General features: G+C 36.1%; 2 protein-coding genes across 2 annotated transcripts in view; both read right to left on the bottom strand.

Moving 5' to 3' along the window:
* Positions 1-42: 42 nt before the first annotated feature.
* Positions 43-2,654, bottom strand: daed (daedalus). Its single transcript, XM_034984368.2, has 4 exons — positions 2,436-2,654; positions 2,196-2,336; positions 934-1,171; positions 43-288 (listed from the first exon to the last, which is right to left on the bottom strand). Exons 1-4 carry the CDS (start codon positions 2,561-2,563, stop codon positions 169-171), a joined length of 627 nt encoding a protein of 208 aa, XP_034840259.1. The 5' UTR covers positions 2,564-2,654; the 3' UTR covers positions 43-168.
* Positions 2,655-3,670: 1,016 nt separating this feature from the next.
* Positions 3,671-13,283, bottom strand: part of LOC117996286 (carboxypeptidase A2-like) — a 37,579-nt gene continuing 27,966 nt past the window's right edge. The window contains exons 7-10 of the mRNA XM_034984334.2: positions 12,584-12,734; positions 9,062-9,251; positions 5,565-5,711; positions 3,671-4,205 (exon numbers count right to left, since the gene is read on the bottom strand). Coding sequence (XP_034840225.1) covers positions 3,987-4,205; positions 5,565-5,711; positions 9,062-9,251; positions 12,584-12,734 — 707 coding nt within the window. The 3' untranslated portion in view covers positions 3,671-3,986. The remainder of the gene's footprint in view (positions 4,206-5,564; positions 5,712-9,061; positions 9,252-12,583; positions 12,735-13,283) is intronic.

Raw genomic sequence — 13,283 nt, 5'->3', positions numbered from 1 at the left:
TGGGTTGATGATAATGATAGTTCATAAGTCTCATAGGTATTTACTAACGAAATATAGGCCTCTTTTGCTCAATAAAGTTTTTTTAATTGAAATAATAATTGTTATTGAAGGTACGCAACACTAAGTGGCTTAATTTGAATAACATACTGACTTAGTAATAAAAAAACCTTAGTGCAACTGTTTTAATGATCGGACAAAATAAATTGCTAACACAGCTATCACTGCACTGCCCATAGTCCCAACTAAGAGTTTTTTAGTATTCTTGTTTCTTGTATCTTTGGATATGGCCTTTAACAAAGCACAAAATATTTCAAGTTAAATTTTGTAGTAATTGTACATTGAAAAATATAGAGGTGACAACTATAGGTATCCGAAAAATAGTGCTTCCCTTTGGAGAGCTAACGGTTATTTCCTAGGCTAAAATACGATCTCCTAGAGCAATGGAGAGTACTGTCGTCTAATAAATGGGAGGTCCAGGGTTTGATTCCCAGAAGGGGCAACTGGTGGTTGGTTCTACATTGCTGCTTCTCAGAGTGATATTAAAACGATTTTTTGTAGAAAACCTTCTATGGATTAAAAATAAAAGCCCAATGAGCTTGGTGGCTATCATTCGTTGTTTAACACTGAGTTAGCGAATCACCCTGCTGATGCTGGTGAGATAGAAAACTCAAAACTCACACAAATTATCAGAATATGCCCTACTCTTATAGCAAACACCTCCAGCCTGTTTAGACGCGCTTCGTCTCATTACCATAAAATCAATGAAGCTTCAAAACTAGTCTGGCATATTCCAAAAATTTGTGTGCTTTCAAATTATTCCTAAATTGACACTGTTCTATGATTATGACAACATCATCTCTTGATATTAAGGACATCAGATACAATTTCTATTACCTCATTTAGAGTTCTGTGGGTTTCCATGCAAAAACTCACCTTAAATTGAGTGTGTAAGTCAATCTCCATTGAGTTCAATACATTTGTCATATGACTCAGTGTGCTAATAGCAATGTGTGATGCATATTTATCCTTGTATATCAAACAATCGGGAGAGCGTTTCTTTTTTAAGGCCAAAGTATTAGTCACCATACTGAGGTAGATCCTGTACATATGCTGGGTGCTCTCTTCCAAAACCTCTATTATTTCAATGAGATTTAAATTAGGGCTTATTGTTCTGCAACAAGTTGTCACATATTTTATTTTTATTCATTCATATTTTATTTTTTGGAACAAAATTAAGATTTACAGGATTTTTAAAAACCTAAACCAACATGGGCATCAACAAGTTTTGGGCGTCATCTATTTAGTAGCTATAAGAGCTGCTATATTATAGACTATATCATATGATATAGGCTAGGGCCTAGGTTTTTTTTTATCTCGGGAAATCAAAGAGTTCCCATGCGATTTTTAGAAACCTGAATCCATGCGGACGAAGACACACACATCATGTAATACTTAATAATCATCCAATTTAATAAAAAAAACCGGCCAAGTGCGTGGCGGGCCACGCGCAATGTAGGGTTCCGTAGTCACAATTATTATAGCTGACCTAGGATAGAGCTTTTATTTTATTTATGAATATTGAGGATATTGTGAATTCCATGGTTTTTCACGGTTCACTTCTACAAACAGGCCCAGAAAGGACGATGGTTAAATATGCAACTCATAATATCTACGTACAATAATTAACCTCGGAAAAATCCTAACCTATGAACCCTACTTAGCCATGATAGATTTCCTTTAAAATTGATTGTATATACTACTGCTGTGAGTTTTTTCACGTTCCTTTGTACTACCATTTGGCTGATAGAGGGGGGGACACTTGACTCTAATAAAAATGAGCACTTTAAAACATCATATTTTACAAACGGATCTAGAAATCAAAAAATGTGTTCCCACACCCACAGTGTTTTTAAAAGACCTATTCAACGATACCCCATACTATGGGGTAGACGAGAAAAAAATCATCTGCACTTTACATGTAGGTAAGGGAGCTACCCTAAAAAAAATATTTATCACAATTTTATTTCACCACTTTGTCAGCGTGATTAATATTTATACCCATGCTAAATTACAGATTTCTAGCACTAATAGTCTCTGAGATTAACCGAGAATGGACGGACGGCGAAACTATAAGGGTTCCTTGTTTACTACGGAACCCTAAAAATGGCTATTTTAATGATGGAATTAATACTTACATATGGTCGGTCTCCTCATAAATCGGTAGATTTTTCACTTCTTCTAACAGCTTTAATCTAATATGTGGATCATCGACACCAAATTTTACCAAATCTTCGTCCGTCAGTTCGATTAGTGTGCATTGGCCAATATTATGTTTTCTGCAGACAAAAAGCTATACATTATACCTACATTACTGCAACTCAGGTTATATATTTAACTTTTAATAAATCAATTAATAATTCCAGACTTTTTATAACCTAAATATATCAATGTATTTTTCGGCGCCTAGACCTATTAGCACTGCGCTCATAGTAATATCGAAGCCATTGGGGTCAATTAGGTTTTTCGTAGGTAATTTGGAAACTAAATCTATTTCGCCGTCCATTATTTATAGCTTATTTTGAATATTTTCTCAGCTAATGAAGTGAAGGAAAGAAAAATGCTAGATAGCTAGATTTGTATTTTGTAAACATAGACACAGACCAATAACATATAGGATAAACATAGATATATTATAGTGTAGGTACTCTGTGACAAAGACAAGTCACTAACCAGTGTTTCCATTTACGATTTTGGTTTTACCCTAGTCGCTGTAGGAATTTGCCCTAAATTACCCTAAAAAAATATTTAAATAACTAGGTACTTTTATTTAGAGCGCATATCAACTTTATTATTGACATTAATTATTGTTTAACATCACTAATTCATGTTTCATGTGTAGGTACCGTAAAAAATCAACATACGAAATGGAATTTTTGTCTCCAGATTTAAAAAATATTAAAGTACAAAATGACTCCTCACGCGCCATTTAAACTCTATAGGTCAACTGGGGTCAACTGTCATGTCAAGAGTAGAGCTTAAAATAAGGACTAAAATCGTACTTTTAACATGACACAAAAAGTTAAAATGGCGCGTGAGGAGTTAAATTTTACACGATATAACTATTTCTTATTTTCTTCCATTATCAAATTATATTTATATTGACTGGGTGTAAAAATAGAGTTACTTACCGCCTGAAGTTTGATTTTATCCCAGGATTACCCAAAATCCCTATCAACATAAATTAATATGCCTTAAGCCGTACCTACTAATAGTCTTTTCACCGAAAAAAAGGGTGAAATCCGTATAAGTGCAAGCACTGAAAAGATTTTTTGATAGAGACCACAACAGACTAGACCAACGAAAAAATAACTGCCAATTGATTATCAATGTCAAAATGAAAACTAAACGTAACAGTCTTGTAACAGTAGACACGGGTAACTTTGATATAGGTACCGTGCATTAAGCATTTTTAAGTAGAAAAAGAATGAGTGGCAGAGCCCATGGCCAGCCCCATGCCTGTTTTATTGGCCATGGCATGGGCTCTCTTGTCATTAAATAGCACGGATTAAAGGTAGGACAGGGCCATCCAAAGGTAGCCATTAGGGGTTGATTTAAAACATTTTTTTACAAATATTTTTTAAAATTTAATTAATCTAACCATCTTCCACTTGTAAATATAAAATACACAATATATTCAAATAAATGCAAATCAAGGTATTAATAATTCTAGGAATTTAAATAAAATATATATAGGTATCTATTATTCAATATCCGAAAATTCACTAAATTCTATTAGGAACATCTAAGCTAAAATATATTTACACATTAGACTTAGGTAAATTATCGTACTAATTGCTATTAGGTACTCACTAAAATACAACCAAAATACAATCTTAATTCATTTTTCCAACGTAGGGTGGATAGGTACATAGTCTACGTGGAATAAATTCGCAAGTCAGCATTCAGTTCACTAATTCGAAACAGTTTTATTTGAACCCAGGTGATAAATTATCTACAATAGCTCTAACAGCCTGCCAGGTTTCACGCGCTGTGGACACTATTTGCGACCCTGGCAAAAGAAAGCCATAGGGTCCGAAAGAATCCCGCAGATCGATGTGATAGGAGAACTTGATGCCAGCGCGCGCTTTTGCCCAATCATGAGACATTCCTGAAGCCGGTTGTCTAATTTCTGCGGCCGTTCCTACCTGTAAATAAAAGGAGTAAGAAGTTAATTAAGTATACAAGACCAATTGATAGAATTAAACCTAATGCCGTTTTTTTTAATCTCTACGTCAGAAAAAGACGCATATCTTACATCCGAGCAGACTCCTACGGTATACTTACTTAGTATGAAATTCAAGATTTTTTTTGTGCTGGGGATCTAGTGGGACTAAAAGCCATAAAAGCGAAATAAGAGATTGATGATTTTCCGTTGTGCAAGGGTAATGATACCAATAAAATTAGCATCTACTAAGGTAAGCTACCTATTTAGGTACTTAGCACCAACTATCTATATTATATTTCGCATGTGAAAATATCATATTAGGTACATACCTACTTATATTTATTTGTTACTTAATTAAAATAAGTACTTACCTATAAGTCCCCCAAATTACTATTGCGCTGGAACTATGTATGTCTCATTAACATCGAACATTTGACGTCACGTCACGTGAACGTTGACGTGTGATTTGACGTCAGCCGAAATAAAAATACACCATCAGCTCGAAACTTCAGTCTAGTGCTGGAGTCACTAAAATGGCGGCCGCGCGCATTAGCAATTTGCGGGACTTATACCGAGGTACAGTGCGCGCCAAACACGTAGTCCAATCTGAACACGAGGCCTGTGACTGCGCATTACTGATTACATAGATTTCTACTCACTAGACCGGGCCCAAACAAAAAGGGATTTGTTTTTGAGACGATAACCAAATAACTAAGTAGGTATAATTCCAAGCTACGGATGCGGAACCCTCGGTGGAAGAGTTTAACTCGCACGTAGCCGGTTTTTTACATGAAATGCTAATTAAATAGACTATCAACTACCGTGTTTTACCGGCTAAGTACGCCTTGTTCCTGCGGCGGCTTTGACCGAGAGATTGTGGTACGCGAAGCTATAAATGGAACTGGGTAGGTACATAAATGTCGACGCCTAGAAAACTGTCCTACAAAAACCAACCAAGTGCGAGTCAAATTCGAGCGCCGAGGGTACTGTACATTGGAGTTGGAAGGATACATGTAATTCTTTAAATAATTATATCCAACTGCCAAATAAACTATAAGTTTGAAATATTTTTTCATGAACGATTGCGGATTTTTACCTTTACTATACCTTACCTTTACTACCGCCGACAGGTCGAGATGGCACTCGGGGTAGGGACGCCCCGCACACCCGCACAGCTCCCGCACTAATCCGGTGTGGGATAGCGCAGATGACGTGCGAGCGTCTCCACGCCTCAGACCCCGATTGCCATCTCGACCTGTAGCGTACCTACTATAGGTAACCTATGTCTAGTTATTTAACCGGAAAAAGTATGTGTACTATAGGTATGTAAAAAATTTACCTGGTATTTGGTTCCGTACAAGTCTGCCAGAGCGGCCGTGGCCAGCTTGCCCATCTCCATCAACATGCCGTCGTCGGCGAAGGACGCGAGCGAGTGCGAACTCGGCAACAGCCACGCTTGCGAGTACGCGTGCATGGATAAATAAACCTGTAATTAAAAAAAAATCATACAAAATGAAAACCGACTTCAATAACCACAAACACTAAAAAGTAAAAAATAATTTAATTTATTAGGTACCCAATATATTATATATACAAGAGTTTTTTTCTCTTTGTTTATGGTATGTAGGTACGTCCATCTTAGCTTTACGCTTAGTTGAAGGGGAAAGGGCATTCGTGGTAGGTAGCATGGCATAATATGTTCTTAAAAAATATTAAGTAGTAATATAAAGAGGTATACGTAAGTACAAGTTTCTTCTTACACTAGTACAGCGTTGTAACAATGCTTCAACTTACTTATTACTATAAGTACTTAATATATTCAAAAGTACCGAAATACTTGTCGAAAGTAACGATGTGGGCAAATACCGTATTCTGTCACAATTTCCCGTACAATGTGCGGTCTACCTCGGTTGTGCCTCGGTTTCGAGCGAGTGATAAATTGCTTCGCCAGTGCTCTTCAAAGATAAAAATATACTGTATATTATGATACATTGTATCTCCTCATCTTGCTCATCTGGTGACAGAAGGGCTGGCTCATTTTTTGCGCAACGGATCAGCCTGGCTATCCAGCGTGGAAATGCAGCCAGTATTTTTGGCACCATTCCACGCGGGTATAATTTATATATTAGATAAGGCTAGCTTTAAGTTTTATTGTAATATTTTCAATAAAAACCGGCCAAGTGCGAGTCAGACTCGCGCACCGAGGGTTCTGTACTCAGGTATTTTTTTCGACATTTTGAACAATAAATCAAAAACTTAAAGGTGAACCGTGAACCGTACTTTTGACACGACAGTTGATCCATAGTTAAAATGGCGCATGAGGCGTCATTTTGTACGGACTATACCTACTAATTATTATTAATTGTTCACTAGCTGATGGCCGCGACTTCGTCGGCGTGGAATTACGTTTCATAAAATTCAAGTGGGAACAATTTGATTTTTCCGGGATAAAAAAATAGCCTATGTCATTCGCCAGGTCTTAAACTATATCCATCCAAAAAATCACGTCGATCTGTTGCTCCGTTGGGACGTGATTGAAGGACAAACCAACAAAGAAACACACTTTCGCATTTATAATATGGGTAGTGATGGGTAGATTAACACATTTCAAATTTGTTTGTGTGATGAGGTGTGATGTAACTACAAATCATAGGTAGGTTACATACACGCTGCGTCAAACTACGCTGCGTATAATATGCCGTTGCTTATAGCAATAATAGTAGGTATAAATGCTAATGCGTTTTTCGCACTAATCACCCCGGTACACTATGGTATATTTTAATAGCAAATAACTAGGTACCTAGGCACCAAGAAATAATGTAACCTACCGTAAAACTTAGTCGAACAGAGTCGTAAGACTCATTTACACCAAACGTTACAGACATTAATTGGCCAATTACCTACGTAAAATCCAAGTAATCGCGTGAAGAACGTCAGCACGACACCAACAACACATTACTTATTAATATAATGTCTTTATGTAGTTAGATGATTATTTTATACCCACCTAATGTGATCAAAGACGCCAGGTCATCGTCAGGTAGGATCTTAAGATTCCCATCAACAAAATGGAACTTTATCAAACTCTACGTTAGTATTATTACATTCTAAGTAAGTAGGTATAACTACGGGACGAAATTATTGTCTTTTTATACAACCATAAATTAATTATTGTGTACAAACGTTACGTGTACCTACTATTATATATTCTGTGCCATTGGTTAGGTTACCTACCAAGATCGTTCCATTTGTTTAGCTAAGTTTATTTTGATTTTCCGAAAATATTGTATGTTTAGCAAAATAGTGTTATACTGTAAGGTTCTTAAGTATATATATTTACTTAGTAGTAAGATCAGGGAAACCCCAAAACTAATGCCTATAAACTCAGATGCACATGTACTTACCTTTTATTTAGGTAGAGGTACCTACCTACCTGCTGATTTTATAAACCTTGTAGCTACCTATACCTACTGCTATAGGGACACTTGAGAGGTAGGTATATAGATAAATAGCTATTTCAATTGTCATTAAAAAGCTGTTTCAATAAGATTTTAAATAGATATAGGCATTAAAAACTCATCTTTAAATCTGATGTGAAAGATAACCATGTGAAAGCGTGTATAATTATTACTATTTTATAGCTCAGTCCACTTAAAAGGGTAGAAACTCACAGACGCGGCGGTAAATGACCGGCGCGGCGAGTAAATAGCCGTCTCAATTTATCATATTTTGTAGGTGCGTCAAAATATTGCATTTGTATATAGGTATTAGTATATGTAAATGGCTGTATGAATCAAGATTCCAATAACATAATACTATATATAAATACTAATAACAAGGTCCTTCAAGCACCAAAAGCAGAAGATGAAAGTAGGTAGGTACCAACAACCAACCGTAGAAAGTGCGTAGAAATGATAGAGTTAGTGTTTTAGTGTTCCAGAATATACATATAATAGCTTTTTCCCGCGACTTCGTCCGAATTTATAGCCCTCGGGGAAAATGTAGCTATCTGTCAATAAAAGAATTTTCAGAATCAGAATTTTCAGGAGATTACCCCCTACATCTTACAAACACTAGCTTTGCCTCTTTATAATATTAAGTGTAGAAGTGTAGATAGCCCAATGCCGTTACTTTCCTAGGTTTTATTAGATTCTCGTTTATTGTAGGTATGTTGAATTTAAATTGCTGTGACGCACATTCACCTACTGTGAAAGCGCAATGACATGGTGTTTCTAATGTAGACCGCTAAAACTATTTTTGTTTGTATAAACAAACATAAGTATAAATATTAAAAACTATTTTCATTGAAACGAACAGAGAAACTAAAAGCAGTCGCGTTTTTTTCACCGTGGAACATCTATACTTAATCTAGACCTAGGTGCAAATTAAAAATAAAGCTTATATTATATTGCGTAAAAAATGACTTCTGTCGCGCCATTTTTACTTACTACTATTACTACTAATACTACTCCGAAGAAAAAATAAAAAAATTACACTTTATACTTTGACGTAAGATTATTAGTATTATTACATTATACTTACCTGTTTTCTCCCAAAGCCACCATGATACAAACAAACTATGAAACAAACATCTACATATACAAACGTTCGTCCCAGTGTTGGGGACTATACGCAGTGAAACTTTCAGCTTTTGAATATAAGGAAGGTCTGGCACGCGCTGGCTCTCTCTCTATAACACCTATAAAGCAATATTTGCCCCGACCCGGGAATCGAACTCATTCGCAGTTTCATCCCTCGTCATCTGCTGTTGAATGTCCTAACCACTAGCTAGACTAACGAGGTACGTAAGCATACTACTATATTAGGTAGCTATACCTTTATTTGTCCCCTATGTTCCACCAAGAATTCGGAGACTGCTCGTGTCTCCGGCTCGCTGAAGGGATGAGGGCCGGCATAATTGTCTGCACAAGGGTCGGTCGAGGAGTCCTTTTCACCCCAGTGGTAATCCCAGTTGCGGTCCGCGTCCACTCCCACGCATTCTGTACGGCCCCAGTTCCAGGGAAACCTTGGGATAGTTAGCATTTTGGGTTAGCAAATATGAACATACTTAAATATTTACACTTGCAGATCCATAGAAACCTCAACTTTCAATCTAATCACGAAATTTTGCAAGTTCATGCAATATTGTTGTATTTTGAATTACATTTTTTAATTGTTTTGTTAACAAAAGAACAATTTGCACGCAATGTTTAGAGTTCCGCACCTCAAAAGGAAAAACGGATCCCTTACCAGTAGGATCACTTTGTTGTCTGTCTGTCTGTCGGTCTGTCAAGAAACCTACAGGGTACTTACCGTTTACCTAGAATCATGAAATTAGGCAGGTAGGTAGCTCTTATATAGCAGACATTCGGGGAAAAATCTGAAAACCGTGTATTTGTGGTTACATCACACAAAAAAAATTGTGGTCATGAACTAATAATTAGTATTTTCAATTTTCGAAGTAAGATAACTATATCAAGTGGGGTATCATAATTGAAAGGTCTTCACCTGTGCATTCTAAATGAGATTTTTATTTATTTTTATGCATCATAGTTTTTGAATTATCGTGCAAAATGTCGAAAAATACGACTGTAGTACGGAACCCTTGTTGCGCGAGCCTGACTCGCACATGGCCGGTTTTTTTGTTTTGTTTTCTAAATTAGCGCAATAAGCTTGTAGCATTTTTTGTGCACAAGTCAAAAACGGACAACACAATCATTGCTTTCACAGGAAACTAGATAGCAGTAGGTATCTTAGTTAAATACGATGATAAGCCGAAAGCTTCGTCCGGTTTGAGCTCTTTACGCTTATACTTAATCTTTTCTTTGACTACTCTACATACTGTAACCTACATTTAAGTTATTTAAGTAGGTATACTAACTCGTCTTCTTTACATCCATATTTTGAGTATTACAGTTGAGGTCAACTATTCTGAATCATTACCTTCACAGTTATTTATTATCTTGCACAGTATATAGCGCTCAATTCACTTTAACACATTCGCTGCGTTACGGGAAGTATTTTGTCGTATTTAACTTCCGAACTGTGCGGCAGTCATATACAGTTGTGGTCATATAATTAAGAACGCTTATATAAAGATTATTATTTTTGCAATAAACTTAATGCATGTATTATATTTTATATTTCGTGGTATCGCAAAACTATTCCATATTATTAGTGCATTGATTTATGGACATTATTAATTAATCAATAAAAAGATAAATTTATTACATTAGATCTGAATCAAATACTACTACTGACTGGCTGGTCACATAATTAAGAACGCTTATCAGTTTATTTTATTAGAAAATACTCTGTGGCTAAGTTTTTTTCGTTTAATTTCTGGCACCATTTAGTGCTGTGCAAGTCTTGAATTTGATTACTTTAGAAAAATAATGGGTAAAAATAAAACTTTGTGATAAATCTACAAGGGAAGTAATAATACAACTTGGTGAAAGAAATTAGTCATATAAAAAGATAGCTGATCATTTGCGATGCTCGAAAACAAGGTTTAGAATGCTGTTAGCCATTTTAACACGTATCAAACCAAACTACTTCAAATATTCCGCGCGTACCTATACCTAGAAATACATCTCGTCGCGATGATAGGAATATGGTTCGTTTGGCAAAACAAAATCTTTCAAGGGGTCTAACGAGCGTAGAAAAGAATATTTTGGTGAAAACAACCCTTCAGCGATCTCGGCATACACTATTCGAAGACGTTTGGTAGAAAAGAAGTTGTACAGAAAAATATGAAGGAAGTTATCCATGTTGAAACGGTGTCACAGGCAAGCCCGTCTCGTAATTTGCAAAGAGGCATAGTCAGACAGTGGAAAAGTGTACTTTTTTCAGATGAAACAAAAATAAACGCAGTATGTTCGGATAGAAAACGATACGTAGGACGACCTCCGAATAAAGCATTTAACCCTAAGTACACCAAAGTGACATTAAATCATGGCGGAGGAAACGTGAAAATTTGAGGGTGTTTTTCTGGTTATTGAGTTGGACCCGTTAGACTGATAGAAGGAAACATGGATCAATTCCAATACAAAATCGTACTGGAAGAAACAATGCTATCGTATGCTGAAGACGTGCTTTCAGTTATTTGGACATTCCAGGCAGCATCACAATGATCTGAAGCTAGCTTACTGCACGCACCGTTAAGGAATTCCTAATAACATAGACAGTTTCATCTTAGACTGGTCAGCTATAACAATCCAGATCTAAATACAATTTAAAATCTTTGGTGTGAAGGCAAGAAAAGTGTATCAAAATGACAGTGTGTAAATTTTAGAGCTTAACGATGTTTCTTTAGAAGATGGAACACAGTTTCTCTTGTAAAATATAAAAAAAATGATTAGAGTTAAGTCTTGCCGCTGTAAGGCAGTAATTAAAACCCGTAGAAATGCCACTTACTACTAATTTTACTTTAAAATTGTATTTTTTTCACATTCATGTAATTTATTAACTCTAAGTTTCATCTCTAATAATCCTCGATCCATTTTAATATTCGTTCTTAATTATTTGTCCAGCTACATTGGTGTTCGAATTTGTTAATATTAGATAGGAATGAAATTTATAAAAAATATATTCAGCTATTTCATATCTCTATTCCTTATTCAGTTTACTGAGCTATGTGGCTATGTGAAAACATAATTAAATAAATAAAAATAAATAAAATAAAATGTTTTTATTTCGACCAACAGGGATCATATTGGTGTTAGTAATTACACGAAACTTAAACCTAATTGTTAGTAATTATTAATATTAGTGTTAGTAATTACACGAAACTTAAACCTATTTGTTAGTAAAAAATCTATAACTATAACTATATAATTAAAAACTTCTAAGAAGAAACATACAGCTACACATAACATGATATTGATAAAAAATCTGGAACTACAAATCGTTCTTAATTATATGACCACAACTGTATATCCTTGTTTTGTGCATGTTGCAGGAGTAGATTTTCTATTGTTGATTTGTATGATTAAAAAAATACATTTTAACAGACCAACAGACAGACAGACAGACAGACAGATATACAGACAGACAGACAGATAGACAAACAGACAGACAGACAGATAGATTAACAGACAGACAGACGGACAGATAGACAGACAGACAAAAAAGTGATCCTATAAGGGTTCCGTTTTTCCTTTTGAGGTACGGAACCCTAAAAAAGGAACCCTTATAGGATCACTTCGTTGTCTGTCTGTCGGCCTGTCCGGCCGTCCGTCCATTCGGCACAACACTGTTACGGGTAGTAGGTATATGACTCGTATACAGCACTGGCAGTAAGTCTTGTTCTAGAGCCGCTGCTGTAATGTGTTAACAACAGTTTCACTGCTTACTAACCAGCCGACGTAGTAATCATCCGAGTGGTCGGGGCTCCGTGAACGGGTTTTCCTCCAGAGCCGGTCGTGAGTGTGCGAATGCTCGTAACCATCGGGGTTCAACACTGGCATTATGTAGAAATCGGCGGCATTAAGAATTTCGCGATCAGCACCTAAACATTCAAAATTGAGTAATGGACACCCCTACCTGCAACAGCTTCATACCCCTTCCAGGTTAGCCCGCTTCCATCTTTGACTGAATCATCACTTACCACCAGGTGATATTGCAGTCAAGGACTAACTTAAGAATAAAATAAAAAAATAGCTACCTTTAGGTAACTAGCCTATCCCTACTATCTATATAAGTACCTACCATATAAAAGGAAACGCTGTCTGACTGACTATCAACGCACAGCTATTATTAAATATATATATATTAGCCCTTGACTGCGATCGTACCCACCTGTATAGCAAGGTGGTAGCGTGGTAACCAACAACGGCCAAAGCCTCTAACTATACCAGACTAGACACTTAAAAAATATTATAAATTCCCAAATAACCCCTGCCGGGAATCAAACACGGCAACTCCATTTATAAGACTACACCGTTCACCACTGAGCTGCGCCTCGAATTTTTCGACTAGACTTTTATGTTTATTTCTAAAACAAACCCAATTTATAGTTTTTCAACATCTCAAATACCAGGGTATTATAACTAAAGTG

This window comes from Maniola hyperantus, chromosome 3, assembly GCF_902806685.2.
Source record: "Maniola hyperantus chromosome 3, iAphHyp1.2, whole genome shotgun sequence".
Lineage (NCBI taxonomy): Eukaryota > Metazoa > Arthropoda > Insecta > Lepidoptera > Nymphalidae > Maniola > Maniola hyperantus.
This window is presented reverse-complemented; position numbering and strand designations above follow the sequence as displayed.